The 21,317-nt window shown below is 39.5% G+C and overlaps 1 protein-coding gene across 1 annotated transcript; it reads right to left on the bottom strand.

Moving 5' to 3' along the window:
- Positions 1 to 6,011: 6,011 nt before the first annotated feature.
- LOC137286564 (hsp90 co-chaperone Cdc37-like) lies at positions 6,012 to 19,296 on the bottom strand. The gene is made up of 11 exons (XM_067818491.1): positions 19,191 to 19,296; positions 16,664 to 16,797; positions 15,527 to 15,578; positions 14,476 to 14,580; positions 13,712 to 13,762; positions 13,530 to 13,592; positions 11,665 to 11,823; positions 11,396 to 11,511; positions 10,984 to 11,104; positions 9,906 to 9,974; positions 6,012 to 8,062 (listed from the first exon to the last, which is right to left on the bottom strand). The coding sequence occupies exons 1-11, from the start codon at positions 19,227 to 19,229 to the stop codon at positions 7,832 to 7,834; spliced, it is 1,140 nt and encodes a 379-aa protein (XP_067674592.1). The 5' UTR covers positions 19,230 to 19,296; the 3' UTR covers positions 6,012 to 7,831.
- Positions 19,297 to 21,317: the final 2,021 nt, after the last annotated feature.

Here is a 21,317-nt window from a genome sequence, read left to right as displayed (position 1 = left end):
TCAACGTGTTAGGGGTACAACACAATCATCTCGTGTATGAGTCATCAATACTGTTCATTCCAGATGTGTGTCCGACTGATCCACCGGGAACGATATATGCGTGTGCCTACATGCCCAGGTGCTACGGGGATGGGACTTGTGGGGCAGGGCAGAGGTGCTGTCCTCATACGTGCGGCGCCCGCTGTGTGACAATCGGTACGTAATTCAGATACTTCCAGACAGAATCTGCATGTATTGAGATGGATGGTACATGTGTCCAGACAGGTAGGTACATGTGTTGAGATGGATGGTACATGTGTCCAGACAGGTAGGTTCATGTGTTGAGATGGATGGTGCATGTATCCAGACAGGTAGGTTCATGTGTTGAGATGGATGGTACATGTATCCAGACAGGTAGGCTCATGTGTTGAGATGGATGGTACATGTATCCAGACAGGTAGGTTCATGTGTTGAGATGGATGGTACATGTATCCAGACAGGTAGGTTCATGTGTTGAGATGGATGGTACATCTGTCCAGACAGGTAGGTTCATGTGTTGAGATGGATGGTACATCTGTCCAGACAGGTAGGTTCATGTGTTGAGATGGATGGTACATGTATCCAGACAGGTAGGTTCATGTGTTGAGATGGATGGTACATCTGTCCAGACAGGTAGGTTCATGTGTTGAGATGGATGGTACATGTATCCAGACAGGTAGGTTCATGTGTTGAGATGGATGGTACATGAATCCAGACAGGTAGGTTCATGTGTTGAGATGGATGGTACATGTATCCAGACAGGTAGGTTCATGTGTTGAGATGGATGGTACATGTATCCAGACAGGTAGGTTCATGTGTTGACATGGATGGTGCATGTATCCAGACAGGTAGGTTCATGTGTTGAGATGGATGGTACATGTATCCAGACAGGTAGGTTCATGTGTTGAGATGGATGGTACATGTATCCAGACAGGTAGGTTCATGTGTTGAGATGGATGGTACATCTGTCCAGACAGGTAGGTTCATGTGTTGAGATGGATGGTACATGTATCCAGACAGGTAGGTTCATGTGTTGAGATGGATGGTACATGTATCCAGACAGGTAGGTTCATGTGTTGAGATGGATGGTACATGTATCCAGACAGGTAGGTTCATGTGTTGAGATGGATGGTACATGTATCCAGACAGGTAGGTTCATGTGTTGAGATGGATGGTACATGTATCCAGACAGGTAGGTTCATGTGTTTAGATAGCTGCTACATGTGTCTAGATAGGTAGGCACATGTGTTTAGATGGGTGCTGCATGTGTCCAAATAGGTAGGCACATGTGTTGAGATGGGTAGTACATGTGCCCAGACAGGCAGGTACATGTGTTGAGGTGAGTGGTACATGTGCCCAAGAGGCAGGTGCATGTGTTGAGATGGGTGGTACGTGTGTCCAGACAGGTAAGTACATGTGTTTAGATAGGTGGTACATATGTCCAGACGGGTAGGTGCATGTATTGAGATGGGTGGTACATGTGACGTAACAGGTAGGTGCATGTGTTGAGAAGGGTACTTGTGTTCACACTCTAGTACTTTTTACTCTGGTAGATTTATGTGTTGTATTGGGTTATGTATTTGTCCAGATTTGGCAGGTTCTTGTGTCATATTTGAAGTTACGCACGCCTTCTCATTGAGGTATTAATTCTAACCTAACAGCCCATACTCTCAGTGGCAGGCACCTAATCGCCAGCACTCAAAGGGATCGATCTAACCCACTCGAACACCAAGACTTCACAAAATATGACATACGTTAGATCACCACAAGCCTTTATTTACCTTGTGCTAAAGAGTGTAAAAGACCCTTTTCTTGACCTTTCCAGTCCACTGCGATCCCATTGACTGCGGTTCACTCACATGTAACTACGGCTTCCAGCCAGACAGTCGAGGTTGCAAGACGTGCACCTGCAGGACATGTACGTTACGCTTCAATTGTGATGAGTGATTGATGGAGTATAGTTTAGCATTCCATTTCCACAAAATGGTGATTTGTATCGAGCTTACACAGAGAATGGTTTATCTGAACCCATGATTATCAGGTCTTACCATGTCCAACAATGCTGAACACCACATTTCTCACGCCAAAATGGCTTCACTGACTTTTAAGACAGACCAGCATGAACTACAACATACCATATCTGTCCAAGATGTAACTAGGAATGTTCCTTCAACGGTAGTTGATTTACAGTTTCCAGGGGAGACGATTGTGTATAATTATTTAATGAATTTATTGGTTGATTGTTGCTTAAGACTCATGTAAGGAATATATCCTTCAAGAGTTATACGGGCCAACTAAACATTCGTCTTTCGTATCTTTCAGCAAAACCTTGCACTACCGTAAGTACATATCCTGCATCTCGTAGGCAAAACAGTGTGACAAATACTGATGCTGACTCAAGACCCTTTGAACAATAGTTAGCTTTTATCATATGCTAGAGAATAATGTCAAGAAAGGTTGAAACTAAGGTCATAATGAGGACAAATGTAACGTCAGAACCCCACTGGTCACAAGTCGAGACCCGTGGCCCCTTAAAAGAAATCGTTTGACCAAGTTTGTTGTGGTTCTTATTGTGTATTTGTCTTCCATTTCGTCAAATGCATGTTACTGTGCTCTTGTTGGGGTGAGTTTAGTTTTAAGCCAGCTTTAGCAATATTCCAACAATATCAGGCCGTGGGACACCAGAAGTGTGTCCATATGGGGAATCGAACCTGGGTCTTTGGCGTGACGAGTGAACATATAAACTGCTAGAATACCCGACCGCTCCTTGCTGTTGTCGGAAAGCACTACATTGATTTGTCCTAATGTTTGTTTCTCCCTTCAGTTGCTGTGTAGGATAAATGAAGCTCTGGGATAGGGACATCACTCCCAGGACACGAACTGAATGTCTCTCTTTCAAGACAATCTGAAGATGAATAGAAAGATGAATAAATCAAGAACGTTTGCTCAATTGTTTAGAGTTTGGTTGGCTGTGTATAATAATACCATGTGGGTTATTGTTCATATTATCTAGCGGGTGACACTATATTCAAGCCAAAGTTATGACTGGGTATAACGTCATCATATTCATTCTTTCCCATTTTAGCGTCTGTTCGCGATATATTACTTTTTTATATGTCAACATAGTTCCTCAAGATTGTCAACATTTTTATAGCTGTGATGAAAACTATACAAGGAATGCAACTGCCCATGGAAAACATCAATTGCATCTACCTATAACCCTCACCAGCCTGCCAGAGACTAATTCCTGATTCAATAGGGGCAGTGCTCCTGACATTACACACAATATATACCTTGCCTTTAAACACACACACACACACACACACACACACACACACAGAGAGAGAGAGAGAGAGAGAGAGACACACACACACACACACACACACACACAGAGACACACACACACACACAGAGACACACACACAGAGACACAGACACACACATATGGTCTCGATGACAATGCAGATGTCAGAAATCTTCGTAGACAGGGCGATCGGTTTGACCGTTATGGAACTTCATAACGTCATCCAGCAGGAACCTTGCCAGTCTACCATTAGCGATACATAGATGAAGTGTTGAGACCTTTAGTGGTGCCCTTTATTCGAAAACAGCCAGCCAAGAAGAGCCCTATTGCAGTACGACAACGCAAGGCCAAGCTTACATCGCCAGTATTGTTAAAAATACCTGCACACGTAATTAGTGAAATATCAAGGGCGCACTGATGTTATGCCCTGGGCATATTAATGAGGAAAACTGCTCCGTTTTCTCTCCAAGATGTTGGAAGCCCTCTCCATGGTTGATATGCTGGCTGACTTAATGCTGACAAAACATGGACAATGCTCTGGCAATGTGCGTGGTATATTGATATCAGTGCAAAATGACGATGGGAATATTGTTTCGTGTCTGAACCAACACTTGTCCCAAGTCAGCGAAAGTCGCTCAAGTGTGCTTGATACTTGACAGGTCCAGCTAAACAGTTGGTTAGGGCAGTATCGGAATGTTCTGCTGTCTCAGGAAATCTGTCACAACACGAGCAACATGTACACGGGCATTTTCTGACTGAACGGTCTGGAGCTGACCGGACGTTAGCGAGGAATGGTCAAACTGTCAATCTGGATTCGATTCCTTAAATGGGTCAGTCGAGTGTGGTTGTCCTGCTAACGTGACGTGACGTCACTCGAAAACAGTCGCCCCAGGACAAATCTCGTGTTCCTATTATGTTAAAAAGCCTCCATACAGATGAATATCGTATATCGATGGACACCAGTATGAATGACCACTTCATTCTGAGCCGCTCCAGTCTCAAGCATCCTTCTGGACGTTGGATTTCTGCAAACCGAGGCATGAAAGCGCAGTTTAGGTACAAACTAATGTGTTTTCCACAACATTCAAAGGCTGGGAAATAGTCAGCCGTTCTTCAATTTTCAAAATCAGGTGTGTTAACTTTGTGTGTCAAAAAGTATGCAAAAAGTTAGTTCGTTGTCCACAAAGTACACGCGTAATATGTGACGTTAAATGTCATGCAAAGTGCTTTACGTGTATATTTTGGGTTACTTTTATGACCGTTCAAATATCTTTTGTTTTATGCAAAGTTATGCACAGTTACCTTTACCCTGTAAGTACAGTTATATGCACGTCTGGTAAGACCCTTTCCCTTCGCCTTTTTCTGCAAACACGTCTTCTTTGATACATACTGCATACAATGCAGCATAAGTAGGAGTTGATTACATCTGGTTTCCCAACCATATGAAATAATGTGAATATGCCTATAATTATGTTTATATATATATATATATATATATTTGATCAGCAAAGGTGTTTTAAATAACATTACTTCCAGGAAACTATAGTTTAATGTTAGTTACAAGAAAAGTAACAAGTTTTAATACCAAAAAGAGAATCGTTTGGTTGCCTCTAACAAGCACAACAGGTTGCTTTGGACAAATTGTAACCCCATTCCCCCCGAGTTTGAGGCGAACCCTAACATCTTGAAGGGTAATAAGGTGATTTTGAGTACGTAATCCAACTTTGAAATCACTCAAAGTCACAGTTCAATACAGCATGAATCTAACCTTGATACCTTGTATGATACAATTGTTTCCTCTGCAGGATATAGTTTGTTTGATCCAGATCGTATATACGATTCTTATTCAGGACAGATCCATGCACTCTGTTGTTTGTGCAACCAAATGACTGCAGTAATCTGCCGGCCTGGCCAATGACTTGGTTGATAGTGTACAGGGTCCACAACACACCTTTTAACGTGCCTCATAGGCGAGGTGAGATGAGGTGAGGTGTAATGGTATAACCTCCCACTTGAAAATATTTCGCTCATATGACGACGTGCTGACGTCCATGCATATGTCCGTGAGGGTGCTTTTACTAGCCCTGACTTCAGCTGTTTTTAGTCCTAGCCCACTGAGATACCATGCCATGGTTACCCATGGATAACCCACTCAGCCACATTCTACCGACTCTGGGCCACCAGTCCGTCTTTTGGTATTTTTGCGGCCTGGCATGCAACCAGCGGCTTTACATTCACAGGGCGGCTCTCTATAGCTCATGGGCATTTTAGGCAAGAAACTGTGCTTGGAAATACGAAAAAAGAATGGACTGGGTGGTCAGACTCAATGAAGTCATCGATTGCATGCCGTTTTGACCAATCTGTTGGGATAGACTGTCATGATGTCAACATTTCTGGTCCCCATTAGATCATATAGAGATCACTGTCATTTACAGTTAGGAGGGAGTGAGGAAGGGAGGGATTGAGGGAATATGGTGTTATGTCACTTTTAGCAATATTCAAGGAATATCAACGAGCTTCACATATTGTACCCATGTGGGCAATTGAACTTGGTTCGCTGACGTGACGAGAGAATGATTAAACCACTAGACTAACCCACTAGTAGTGTACAATTTCACTCTTACTCAGAAGTAATTCTTACCTAAGTACGTGTCATATTTGAGGCCTTTTGCAGAGGTGAAGCAACAGCTTTTGTTGGACATCATTTATTTCATATAAATACAAACAAAGGAATAGATTTAGATATGTAAGATTTCAAAAGCATTAGCTCAACACCAGAATCATCAAATCATCATACACCAAGATGGTATATTTGTTGAATCAGTTTCTCTTTTGAAGTTTCTCACAAATCATCATACAAAGAAACTGAAGCAGAAACACAATGTGACCATCCAGTATTAAAGCACAAGTAGTATTTAGCATTCAGTCTATCTTTGATACAGTTTCACTGAACATTTTACATTGGGGAAGTTTTTTGGGGAACTTACAACCTGCTATGTACAATTATGTTACACAAACAGCAAAACTACAAGCACATACAGGTGAAATGGACACAGCGTTCCTTAAGTGTGTCAAGTATTTGAAAGCAAATGATATGAACATCTCAAGTAAAATTAATTCATTAACATATGAACATGAACATGGAAAAAATACAGTAAAACCACAATTATCCATACAATAAACACATCGTGGCTTCCTTCTGCAAGGTGACTGTAGGGCTATGACAATCATAACTAATTCAAACTAGCATAATCATAGCACTAAGGTTGCTCTGTGCAATGGCACCAAGAAGGAGTAACTATAGCCACTGGTCAACTACCCTAGCTGATTAAAATTTGTGTTTGCCCATCAGCAGCAAAGGATGCTGGATGCAATATTTTGGACCACGACCCAAACAGTTATCACATAATCACAGTCTGACTACCAAAAGATGGCCGCCATGCTTTCAGTAATTCACAACTGGAATATACAATATAACAACAGCTAGCTAAACAATACATAAACTTAAATAGTGTGGGTGGTACCAAATAATATGGATACTTTGTCCTACATATGAGAATCTACTGGAATAGCAACAATGGTACACATGGAATCCCATTTTGTTGAGGAACCCCTCCAGACAGGTAAACCAATCAGACCAGGAATTCCAAGCTAAGTAACCCAAAAAGCTGGGAAAGACCTTCAGGTGGTACACAATGGGAAACCTATTCAGACAGTGAAACCAAAATCCTCTGAAGCAGAGAACCAGCATGGCTGGAGAAATCCGCTCACTCTGAAATCAGAGGACTTGTGGCTGTAGCAGTTGCAGCATACTACCGTAAACCCAAATCAAAGAGTAAATCCGTCAGAGGCAGCGGATGTGTTCACATTAGAAATAGTTAATAGTTATAATAAAATAATGACAAGCTGCTGTGTATAACAAAAGATCTTTAACAGTTGAATCAATGTCCTCTGTCCAAATGAATGTGCCACATGGTAGTGATAATCATTAACTTTGAGCATTGATTGATTCCTTAATGACCCACTTGAAATATTGTATGGGAGTTTGTTTCAAAAACTACCCTGTGAACAATGAATTCATGAGGTGAATGTTTGATGAATTCTATAGTCTATATTTATTTTACCATGTAAACAACCTGTATTCAAACCATGCATGTAGTGTACTGTACATTATCTGACTATTTCATACATACAGTGCATACAGTATACACCCAGTTGTTCTGATGAAACAAGATTACATAATTGAGGTTCATGTTCAGCACAACAATGAGAACACCAAATGTTCTCTCACGCTTTGTAAAAAGAGAACACTGAATGTTCTCTCATGTTCTGCACAACAATGAGAACACAGCCAAAGTTCTCTTGTGCTTTGTACAACAATGAGAGCATAGAAATAGTCCCATGTTCTGCTTAGTACAACATCCAAACCCATGCCTCATGCAAGAACAATGACAGTGACAAGACTTGTATTGACAGGGCTGTCATAAAACAAGCCGTTACATCTCCCTCTCAGTCGACTGTGTCATAATATTCCTCTTCCTCCTCTTCCACAGACGTTCCATTCTGGCCTTCAGCTGCATTTTCTGTGTTCTGGCCCTCTGGCAAGTCTGCTGCATTGGGCACCCAAAGACCGGAGTCAACACACCGTTTCATGTGGTACTCTGCATCTTCTTTGGGGAGCTCAAGGATTGTTTTCTTTAACAATTCAATGTCTTTTGATTCAAAACATTTCTTCAAACTCTGAAAGAAAAAAATGAAAGGAAAACTGTAAGCATGTACAACAAGCCATCCCATGAATATGAAACAAGCAGCATGTGGATAAGGGGGGGGGGGAAGATTAGGTGTCTGTAGAGGCATGTGTGAAAGAGGGAAAGAATTTGCTTAAGTGGAGATCCTTGTGTGTGAGAGAAGGGATGTGTGTGTGTGTGAAGGGAAGTGTGCATTTGGGGGGATGCATGTGTGAATGGAGATCCTTGTGTGTTAGAGAAGGGACGTGTGTGTGTGTGTGTGTGTGTGTGTGTGTGTGTGTGTGTGTGTGTGTGTGTGTGTGTGTGTGTGTGTGTGTAGGTGTGAGAGAGACATGGGATGTGTGTATGCGAGGGAGTATCTTTGTGAGTGAGCAGGAACATGTGAGAGCAGGGACAGGAATGTGAGAGAAGGGAAATGTGTCTGAAAGAAGGGCAATATGTTGGAGAGAAGGACAATGTGTCTGAGAGAAGGGATATGTGAGAGAAGGGAGATCCTTGTGTGTAAAAGAAAGGATGTATGTGTGTGACATGGTTGTTGAGCAACTGTATTTCTTAAATAGACAATGGACCTGTCCTTACGTAATCAACACAATCTAATGTTTCTTTGAGTTTTGACCTAAAATAACACCTTAAAATAAACAACTGTTCGTACCAATTTCTACAATGTTGCTAATAAATACTACTACTATATTTCTGTTGTCCATTTTCAGTGAATTTGGGGCATTTTTTCTAGCATGCACTGCTTAAAAGACAATGAGTGAATAAACAATAGCACATATGCTATCACAACTATCTACTTCGAATATTCAAGTTCTGCAGTTCTACAGTAATCTGGAATTCAAGTAAGGATGGGAAAAAATTTAAGTCATTACAAACATATATAAATTTTCGACCTTCAGTTATGTTTGGTGATTTGGAGAGCTTTATGTATGTATTTCAATGTGAATGCATCTGAAATCCGGAAATATTGTGTTGTTCCTTTTATTGAAACTGCCAACTGACTAGCGACCAGTAATCGTCAACACCTTGCTGTAGCGCTTTCACAGACAGCTTGACATATGATGTACTTTCGTTGTATTTCATACATTGACACATCACAAAAGTTACAGGCTACAAGAATTAAAATCGCCGTAAGTAATTAATGTTGTGGACGTTACAGCTGTGAATACCCCTTGGAAGACCACACCTGAACACATCAGAGGATGTCATGTCAACATTCACAATTACAGCAAGTTTTGTTCTTTAACATTTCCCTTCTTAAAACAAATTCCAAGCATGACATTTCTTCAATATGTCAAGGTTTGAAACACAATAGTTTTCTTGCCAACTTTATGTCACATTTGGTGAATGGCCTAAAAAAATCAGAAATAGCGATAACTGGTCTTGTTAGTTCCTGGGAAAGCACAATATACACTATTGGAGAAACATGAAATATTGGCGATTAGTTTATCCATCATCACGATAAATTTGTTTCCTTATGTTAGAAACAATGCAGCAAATTGTTAAAAAACGTTAAAAATGGTGATAACTAGTCAGTTGGGTAGTCTGCATTAGAGTGGATGTCAAGGTGGGCATATCAAATGTAGACTAATTCTTCATCTTGAGATGGTTCCTCCTAGTTGAGGATGTGCCACCCTTGAATGACAGTTTTATACCACACAATGAGCATTCTGTTTACAAGCTTGTCTTCAGTTAGCTTGAAACACCACCAAATGTTGGAGTGTGATTGCCCAAGCATGATTGGGCTGACACAACTACACGTTGAGTGAGAGTGGAGATAGCTCTCCTTGGACGAGTACTCATTTCAGCCCTAGTGTACAGGCAGGTATACAGACCTCAGGCAGAGTCTCCAGCACCTCCAGTGGGTCAAGTCCACCAGGTCCCAGTCGTTTCTGTCGCTCCTCCTGAAAAACATGTGTAACTTTGCCCTTTAATGAAGATTACACTACATGCCAAAATGAACATGCCTTGTTCCTTCTGATCAGTGTAAGTAAACTTAGTCTCAGTGTAATTCTTTACACTTCACCACTGAGTCTAACAAAACCTAGTAGAAGGTAGCGTCAGGTAACCTTTGAGTGACCAATGACCGTCCAATCAAATGTGAGACGCTTAAATAGATTTAACCAATCAGACAACAGCTACTATTTAGGGATCGGAGGGACTTTCAAAATATTTAGGTTACTGACACAAATCTCTTCACAAACAAAAATCCACACATAACACAGTTATTTGACCTGCAGTATATACACTTTGGGGTTTTTGTTGACATGGTTACCATTACCTAATATTTCCGCAAATATTGCCATCCTTGAATATTGCCAAAAACACTATTTTCAGCGACTGTTTACACACCATTGTCATGGTTGCATGTACACCGTGTGCATCACCCGGAAGTGAGCGTACGCAAAATAGCATTCGGAATCGTTCGGGTACAAACCTTTTCATGATAAAAAGTTCAAAAGGTATGATGAGAATGTCTACTTTCGCGGTTAGCTAAGCTGTGTTCTGATTGGTCAATCTCAAAGGTTACCTGACGCGACCTCCCAAAACGTTTTGTTAGACTCAGTAGTTGAGTGTAACGAAAAGTACTGAGGATATGTTTACTTAGACTGCCCTTCTGACTAACATTTATGTTTTCTATACCACTGATGCTGTTACTTCAACAGTTTGTGTCAGGTACATTGTTATTGTACAGGAGAAATAAAACCCAAATTAAAAAAGTCAGGGTAAAGTCCTTGCTATTTCAGATTAGACATGGTCAAAATAATGTCACATTAGCAATTCTCCTCATGTGAAATGTCACTGATATTTGAAATTTGGATATAATTTCTCATGAATTGGCTGATCCAGAATAGATTACAGATTTTCACCATAAAGTTGGAATTCTGGAATCTGTCGAGTGTGTTATCGTACCTCTTCATACTCTTTCATGGCTTCCTCTACCCGAGTCCTCGCCCTTGAAACCACACGACTCTTAAAGGCTGACAGCTCATCATTGAAAGCATCCATGTACTGCTTCTCTCCTAGCTTGATCCTAAAACACCATGTCAACAGCCAGTATGATGCGAATGTCAACATTTCTAAAACCTACAGCAACACATCACTGTCTTTTCCCTAACAATAACAGCTGCTAATAACTGACACAAGCTGTAAATGATATTGACTCTGACTATGCTAATACAAACTACATATGACGCTGTCCACGACCCTGGGTCTGTTTGAACCTGGGTCTGTTTGAACCTGGGTGTGTTTGACCCTGGTTATGTGTGCAACTGACCCTTCCAATTCGTAAAAAATGACCCTGACTGTGAGTTGTGTGACCTACCTGGAGAAGAAGGCCCGGACACAGCTGCGGGGGTCACAGTCCAGTGACTTGGCCAGCTCTAGGATAAACTGCATGACAATCACTTGGTGAGCTACATGGGACATTAGCTCATGTTTCTGAAATGCAAATGAATGAGGATTTTTCAGACAACAAAAAGATTAAAATTGTAAGGATTTTTCAGACAACAGATTAAAAGTGATCATTTATATACTATCAAATTTCTTCATGATGAATGATGTCTGCCATGTCACGATGTAGAGATTACTGACCTCTTCGATTTCGAGGTCCACACACCACAGCACCAGGTAGTTGGCAGTTTCGTCACAGACTAGTTCTGGTGTTGCTGTCAGGAACTCCTGGCTGTCCTCATAGCGTTTCAGCATCCCATACTTCTTGATCTTTTCTTTGTATTTGTTAGAGAATGCTTTCTGGAAGTAGTAACACATAATCACATCATGATACTGTTTGCACTTACTACCACAAAGTTCTATGTCTAAGTAATATTTTATGGATTTATCCAGATTGACACAGATATCTGGCCAAAAATCAGAGACAAATAGCTCTAAAATTCCATCTGGAACAAGTGTTTACCATTAATATGGCCATGTCCCTTGACACTAAAGAAGACTGAAATATTCATAACATATTTACTCCATTGAATTTTTTCGTCACATACAAGGTCCCTGACATGTGTCTGCATAATCACCCAATGTAAACTGTTGACATTATTGAAGTACTTGGATGCAATGTTTAATGAGATATTGTGTTTACATAAGTTTGAACAATGGTCAAAATGTTGTGATGGCTTGAACATAGGGTCAAGGTCATCCAAATCAAAAGGAGCATAATCTTAAAAGGTGCAAACCCCTAATGTAAGCTGTCACCAAATTTTAAGACATTGGGTACAACAGTCCATGAGATATTGTATTTACAATAGTTCGAAACATGGTTAAGTTCTGTGATGACCTTGAAGATAAGGTCACAGTCTCCCAAATCATCTGGTGTCTGTGTAATTCCCCAAATTAGGCTGTCATCAAAATTTGAAGACACTGGGTACAACAGTTCATGAGATACCATGTTAATAAGAGTTCAATAAGTGGACAATGTGTCATGGTGACCTTAAAAATAAAGCAAAGCTCACCAAATTCAACTGGTGTCTGCATAATCCCCTAATATAAGATGTCACCAAATTTGAAGACATTGTGTACAACAGTCCATGAGATATCACATTCACAAGAATTATGATGTACATACAGATGCTGCTGAATATATAGTCCCCCGTCCCACGTTGTGGCAGGAGACAATTAAGAACGGTTTGAACAGCATTTTTGATGCTCATACGTAACAAGATAGGTAAGATGCTTCACATTTAAGAAGTTGTCATTACTAAAATATGTTACCTCTCTTGGAATAGCGACTCGCCAAAAACATGATGTATAAAGTGATAAGTAGAGCTATGATTTTGTAGAGTGTTAAAAACTGTGGCCCAATAATCTGATAATATTTTTCCTTAATTGCCTCCCAAGCACAGTTGGTTTGGAATCCTTCAGACATCAGTCATCAACAATTCAGAGTTTGCGCCTAAAGCATGATTGATAACAGAATAAGGAAGAAAATGTATCACATGCCTGGACTTGTAAGACACTTTTTCAAAGCTGATATCTCAAAGAATAAGAATGTGTTTTACTTCCATTACTTAAATCTGAATTATCGGAAAATGTAACAGTACTTAAAACTGCACAATGTGACAAAAGTATGTCAGCTGAAAAAAGTAAACATTTTATGATATCCCCCATGAAAATTACTCTCTCAGTCAATTTCAAATTAGATTCCCGAATATATTGTTCTGCCATTCTTTGAAATACTGTTGATACCCAAAATCTGCATTTTATAACCTGTATTTGTTGATAAAATTATTTATTATTGACCACTGAAAATGACTTAGAAAAAATGAATTGTTAGCATTATTGTCTCTTTAGTTAATGCTGTTATCACATTATATCAGTATCAAACCAGTGATAGTTAAAGATAGCTAAAGAGACTTGAAACCACTAACTGACAAATCAACATATTATTCATTAAAGTTGTAACAGAAATATTCTGAATTAAGCATGTCCAAGTTCCATTAACCTACCTGTTTCTTGGCTTTCTCTTCATCAGTGAGTGGAGCTGGAGGTGGCTTTGGTTTGTTGATCACCTGCAGAGGGCAACAATGTATCATGATATATCAGTTATATCACTTGCCTCACCAACATATATCATTGTATTTGACATACAGGAGAGAAGATCTTGTTGAAAGATGTGAAAGGTACTTACTGTTTTGGACATTCCATCATGGCATATTGTGTCGATGTTTAGGGGAGTTAGCTGAAATGAAGAATGTGAAACATCAAACTTCCTGTGAAAATAGAATGAAAAAAACACAACGTTATCCTCAGACAAACTGTCCCATCCCACAGCCTACACCTGCCCCACCACACAGGCTACATCTGCCCCATCCACATATGTCCCATTTCACAGCCTACATCTGTCCCAACTCACAGGCTACATCTGTACCACAATACAGCCAACATCTGGCCTACATCCGTCCCACCTCACAGCCTACATATATCCTAACACACATGCTACTTCTGTCCCATTTCACAGCCTACATCTGTCCCAACACACAGACAACATCTACCCCATCCAAAAGCCTACATCTGGTCAACATCTGTCCCTACACACAGCCTACATCTGCCCCATCCAACAGCCTACATCTGGTCAACATCTATCCCATCCCACAGCCTACATCTGTCCCATCTAACATCCTGAATCCGGTCTACACCTGTCCCATCCCACAGCCTACATTTGGCCTACACCTGCCCAATCTAACAGCTTACATATGTCCCAACACACAGGCTACATCTAACCCAACACACAAGCTACAAATGTCCCATCTCACAGTCTGCATCTGTCCCATTCAACAGTCTACATATGGCCTACATCTGTCACATCTAACAGCCAACATTAGGCCTATATCTGTCCCAACTCAACCTATGTTTGTCCCAGCAGAGGGTCTACGTCCAAGTATTTCATCATACCCTTTCTTCCCTCAAGAGCTCCTCTTCTTTCGTTTTAAAGTCTTTCTCTTGCTTCTCCAACTCAGACACTTCTATCTTCAGCTTCTCCATATCAGCTGATGCCTGCTGAAGAACACATTTAACACACACCATTGTAATATGTCTGATCAGAATTTCTGATCTACTTTCATAAATTTTAGAGACTTTTGGGAATTTCCACTTTTGTTAAGTCTTCTTCATGCTGTGTGAAACTAATAAAACCTCACAAATCAACACATTCCTTATGGACCTTTCTACAAGTGTGTCCTATACTCTGGGCGAGTTGTTTTATAAGTGACTTTGAATGTCTGTGCCACTCTTCCTGTGTGGCCTTTGCCTGTTAAAGATCCATGAAGATGCCCTATGCATAGACACAACACTTCAGGGGACTTCAATGTAAACAATAAGAGTCTTAAGAGTCTGCCTTTGCTGGAAAGCCTTTCCTTTCGAGTAGCTCCAACTGGGTTGTGAACAGCAATGACACAATCAAAATCAGTCAAACCTCCAGCTTCTGGAGCACCTAAGCATGATGAGTATTCTGTCAGGCTGCAAAGAGGTCAAGTCGAGGAATTGCCAGTATCTGGCAAATTCAAAAAAAGACATCCTCTTGGAATATCAACTTAACATATGAGGAATAACTGAAATGATGCAGATCTCTGGCGCTTATGAATTAGTCCTAGGCTTAACCCACCAACACAATCATATGCAGTCAAACATAGTTTAGGTGAATTTGGCATTTGATTTTAAGTCAAAGACTTGGGTATTATGCTGCTCTTAGCAATAAGCCAAAATATTGTACCTCCTCTGCCAGTATCTGGCAAATTCAAAAAAAGACATCCTCTTGGAATATCAACTTAACATATGAGGAATAACTGAAATGATGCAGATCTCTGGCGCTTATGAATTAGTCCTAGGCTTAACCCACCAACACAATCATATGCAGTCAAACATAGTTTAGGTGAATTTGGCATTTGATTTTAAGTCAAAGACTTGGGTATTATGCTGCTCTTAGCAATAAGCCAAAATATTGTACCTCCTCTGCCTCTTTCAGCTTGTGTTTCATTTCAGCTAGTTTCTGTTGATGTCTGCAAAAAATAACAAAAATTCAGAGTAAACAATGTTCATAACTCTAATGACATACAAAGAGACACCATATCTAAGGGGCTTTGATGAAGGATCAAGCACTGACATTAGAATGAACTTTACCTTGCAAAAACCTACACTTTGTGACGTGGTATTCAGATGTCATTTGATGTTCAAGTGTCCTTCAACCTTCACTTTAATACTTAAAGGAAAACCTACACTACCCATGGGTGTGAAACGAACATTATTTCCCCAACACAACATATGTGCTAATAGTCCCAGATATGTCACATATTTTATCAACTTATAATACCAATGCATCATGGTATTTACATCAAAGTCAATCAGTGATTCTGCCCATCAAATGATCCATAACAACTTGTTTATACTGACTTGCAGAATGGCAGCTGCATGTAAACAAGCAGCAAGCAATTGCAATTACAAATAATGTGCAATTCTAAATTGACCATGTTGACTGAGAGAGTACAACATATGTTTTCAAAGATGAATAAAGAATAAATATTCTGAATCATATTCATACTTAATAACATTTGAACGAATATAGATAGTTTATACATAAATTATAGTTATGAAGTGATATTGAGACCGAATTGAAAAACATGAATGCATTCCAAACAGAGGATAAAAAGTGTGAGGCTTAAATATTCAAGTTTGGGCATAGGGATTTTTAATAGCATCAAATTTTCTTACCATAGCATTTGCAATACTAAACACCTGACCATAGCATTTACATAACATCTTCATAAATATGATTACACGGGTACAGTAGGCAGGCTGCATGGAGGCAGGTATTAGTTAAAGGAAACGTAAATGGATTCCTGCCAAATAATTAAACCTAGCTAAAGTCTAAAAGGACATCACATCATGTAGTATTTGCAAAAAGTCCGACTTGAACAAATATGACAACATTTTCTGTTTCCTTCCTGTCAGAAATTTATCAGTGACAACTAGTTGTGAACTTCCATCAACATATAAATTTTAGGCTGACTATATGATTTAATGAGTCACTAAATACTGCCCATAGAGCAAGAGAGTGTTCATGCTACTTCATATGACGTAAATTCACCTGTCACGATCCTTAGCCAAGTCATCTTTCTTTTTCCGCTGTTGTTCCATCCTGTCCAATCTGGCTTGGTGGCGCCATCGATGCAAACTAGCAGTGTCAATATTTGGGTGAGTGTCGTCTTCGTCATCAGAGATCTTAAACATAGTAAGTGTCAAAACAATACAATAAAAATGATCATTACCAATGACAAGCGTAAAGATCAACATAGCTCCATATTACGTTCCCAGGGTGGCAAAATTATATAACTGCAACAGATATTATGTTACTTGCTTTTTCAAAAGTACTCTTGGACACTGGGGCTTTTAATGCAAAAAACTGTCATCATGTTAAATATATTGTCACTATTGGGGTCTTATACTACATAAAAGGACTTATTTGACATAGTGCTAATAGTAACAACCTGTCTGTGACAAGTATGGCTGTTATAATTCACTCGCATATTCATTGAAGTGAACTGTATTCCTATCATGAATGAGTTTGTTATTTACAATGACTAGAATTAAATTATTCATAATTTTTAGCAAAATACAATAGTGTCTTTCCTTAAATTTGGGTTATATTTACCAAAATGCAATATGGAATATATCTACACCCTTATGTATGAATTTGGCAATAATGAGATCACTGATCATGGACATGAATTAACGCAGTCAAAGTGGTCACAAAATGTCAAGATATTTGTTTTCTTATTGTTTAACTGGATATATTTAAAAAATACAGTTCGCTCTACCACCACATATAGTGTATTAAAGCACACTTTCACCCTGAACTGTTATACTTATAGCTAAAGCATGAGGACGCTTACACAGGGCTGGCACACAGTTCCTTTAGCCTGTCTGACTCTCTATGTTAAGACAAACATGACCAGAAAAAACTGAGATGTGGCGTTATAAGAAAGTACTAGTAGTTACCAAATTACTTGTAGTGAGAAAAACTTAAACATGTGCAAAAGCATATTTAATAAACCCATGAATTGGTGGTCACTGTTAATTCATTTAGTGTCACTGCCATTTGAATCAGAAAAGCAGAAAATAATGACATTATTCATTGGCTGAAAGCATTCTCTAGACCAGTCACATTTAGCGTAAGATAAATGTGTAGGTTGATCTGTGGAAGTTACAGTTTGATTGATCATGAATTATACAGACATCATCTAACTGTTACTAAAGTTTCGAAATATTTCCTGTGGTCAATGACATGGTCAAACATATACAATCTATTGGTGCACATGGACGGCTATAAACTAAAGTTGTAAGCCCACCATGAAACTAGCAAGCAGTGGTCCTCCGGGCAGACACTATTTCAAACACTGGCAATATGAACATCGCACTTCTACAACTAACGCAAGTTTAGATCAGTACATCCAGATAACGTTCACTAGTCATGCCGCGTTCCACGATTGCATCGTGGGAATGAAAACATTATGAGCGTTACCATGTTGGTGAAAAATTGTTATAAATGTATAAATGTTAAGTTTCCATCAGTGGTGTTAGCTGAGTGACACAAATGCAAACCAAGAAACTTGATCAGTCCAAGATGTAATGTGTACGCGAGACGGCCTATTGTCTGTTGTACGCAAGATGGTGAGCTCCTAACTGAAGCACTTACCCCTAATTCATGCAATCACCGTGGAACAAACTCGATTGGATGCAAACACTTTGCAGAGCAATTAAAATCCCAGAGTGCCATGAATGAAGGGGTTTCTTGATATCGAATGCCATGCTTTAATCATTTGTTCTGAACAAATTCCCATGAATGAACCTTGTATTCTGCAAGTTGTAAAGTTGATTATTTCTGTCTAACATTAGTTTGATCATTTGATCGATCTTTTGTCTGACAAAATATTCACAATCATCATACTGGGCCTCTATTTTTTCGGCATGTGTTGACGCAAAGAAGTAGTTTACTGTAGGAGGTTGTATGAGGTGATGACAACTGACATGCATTGTGACATCAGTCAGTGACGCCAATACATTGTGATGCAACGCAAAGTGTGCAGATTATCGTCTGTTGGCTTTTGATCTTTCACCGAATCATCGCTGAATTACATGAATAAATAATAATTTAACGACTGACCTATTATCGGTTTCGTTTAACTAATTTGGTGACATATATCAGTGGATATAGCGGATTCTTTGCATCTTCAGTTGCCAGTATATGCACTGAAACTTGATAAGCGTTTTTGCCTTACAGGCCCCTGTGCTGTCAGACAATAAACATGGTAAAAGCGTACAGAACATTTCGCAGTTCTGACACATGAGTTGCTTTGACATATCATTTCTTCACTGAGAAAGACAAGTAGGGGGTGTGTCTTTCTAATCACTTTGTTGGGGACCTGTCACTTTTGAAGCATTTTCTTCAATTGATCTGACACAAATTGTCACAATGCCAAAGAGTTTCAGCGATCGAAAACGGGACGTATTTCCGATATCTATGAGCGTCCAGGTTATCACAGCCCTCCAGATCCGGCTAAACAGTTTTCTCTCAAAATGGAATGCATAGATTATATATGTAGCAAGATACGAACCTCAATGTGATCCCATTTGCTGTAATTTATCTGCGACATGCTGTAGCAAGGACTCAACCTCTATTCAGGAAGTTATAAGTCGGAAGTCATGTCACATGCAGTAAAAGCTTTCCTGCATTCTGATTGGCTAAGAGTTTACCCGTGAATATTCTAGAATTATCTCGTCCAACATATACCGATATATACACTTCATATAAACAACAACAGATACATTTAAGGAAGTGGAAAACGAAGCAGAAACCTGATGTAAACTGAAATGGGGATATTATGCCATGTTCTTTGTGTGAGACCTGTTTAAAAGTGTGTGATTAAAGGAACCACATACATGTACATATCAGGGAGACTATGTTGTAGATTATCTCTGGTATATGCAGAGCATTTGGAAGGCCTGTAGGGTACGGGGTCGGGAGGGCTTCCAAATCTGTAGTAGCCATATGAGATGTTCTGGTGATGATTGCAACAGTGGAGGCAACATTGCCCAAAACTATTGTTAGCTACTATTCGCACTGTATATTGTATTAATTGAAGACCTTATTAATTGAATGTACCATTCATTTTGCTTTGATAGCCTAACATCTTTTCGTTCTTCTATTAAACCAGGGAGCCTATATATTGTAGAGTATCCCTGATTAAACCTATTTTGCAAAAAAATGCGTTAAAATTATTGGATTGAACACTGTTAACAATATATCTTCGAGAGAAAGAACCGACAACCACAATACGGACAGGGACTACATTAGATTTGTAATTATTTCTCGAGATAATGATAAAGTTCAGGTCAGAATAAAGTGCAATTAAGTCTGGCGGTTGAGTTAAGTCAAACTGTTGGATTTACACTGTTCTTTTCGGATGAATGTTCATTCTTAAAACACACGAAGTATTAATAATATTGGTACCATGGGCACATACCTTCTTGTTTCAGGATCCAAGTATATTACAAACGGAGAAAAAAAATGCAACCGAACAAACCCCCTAAAACAAGACATTTTCTATAAGTAACGCAGGGCAGACCAAGAATACAAAATATAAATAGTTAATAAAGATATGTAAAAAAAGCTGTTTCCTGTAGAAAATCGGGGAAAATTATGAAACCTATTGAGCAACCTGTAACAATATTCATGTTTGCAGGTGTATACGTGTTAAGCACAACCCAACCATGCCTGTATAGCATCCTTCGTGGCGACGTATACCAGTGCGGTCTGAGTGAATGCCGAATTTCTAATGTTAACACCATGAACGATTGAAAATATACTCATGGACAAATTTAAAGGTACGCATGAAATAGCTCTGTCTTTTAATCTTTGAATCAGTAAGAGAAAAGGTCACACAGATGAAAAGGCTTATGTCAAGTGATGAAAATCAATATCGGGTGTGCCCCCATGTCTCTGGAGAACTGCTTGGCATCGTCGTGGCATGCTGCGAATGAGTGTACGGATGGTACCAATCGGAATTCTATACCATTCTTCCTGGAGAGCCACGAAATGTTCATCCAAATAGTTGGGTTGAACAGATCTGTCCCGAACATTGCGGCCAAGAACACCCCAAAGATGTTCGATGAACATTCTAATTGCGTAAATCGTCAATCTCAACTCACTGTGGGGGAGCACACATTCGCTTACAGCCACTTGGCGCGCTAAATGTGTGACTTAATCATCCTTACGAGCTGGAAGGACTGAGACATAGTCACACTACTTAGTCCAAGTATTTCTGCAGGTTCACAGTACTTAGTCCAAGTATTTCTGCAGGTTGCTGTTGCACTTATTCAAGCACCACTACCTGGTCATTTACCAAGGGATTCGTGTGTTCTGTTAACTAAGTGTTGTGTCAACACTGTTGCCTCGACTGCAAGTATATATGCCGCTTTCCCTTCAACTCTTCCCTATGTTATACATTCAACAGTTTCATTTAGTGTTATCCCTTCAAAGTTGTGTTGTCTCTATAACAATCATACAAGCAAGAATTACACTTAGAGGCGAATACAAAATGTCTTATCAATGTATAAGCAACGAATACGATTTTTTTTGGGTTTAATATCAGTAAATTAAAATAACAAGCATGTCATGTAAATAATTTGGCTGAAACATTGCAATGATCACTTGTGTAAAGCAAAGGGGCGATATATCACCA

This window comes from Haliotis asinina, chromosome 6 (genome assembly GCF_037392515.1).
Source record: "Haliotis asinina isolate JCU_RB_2024 chromosome 6, JCU_Hal_asi_v2, whole genome shotgun sequence".
Lineage (NCBI taxonomy): Eukaryota > Metazoa > Mollusca > Gastropoda > Lepetellida > Haliotidae > Haliotis > Haliotis asinina.
The sequence above is the reverse complement of the archived record's forward strand: the minus strand, read 5'-3'. Positions and strand labels throughout refer to the sequence as shown.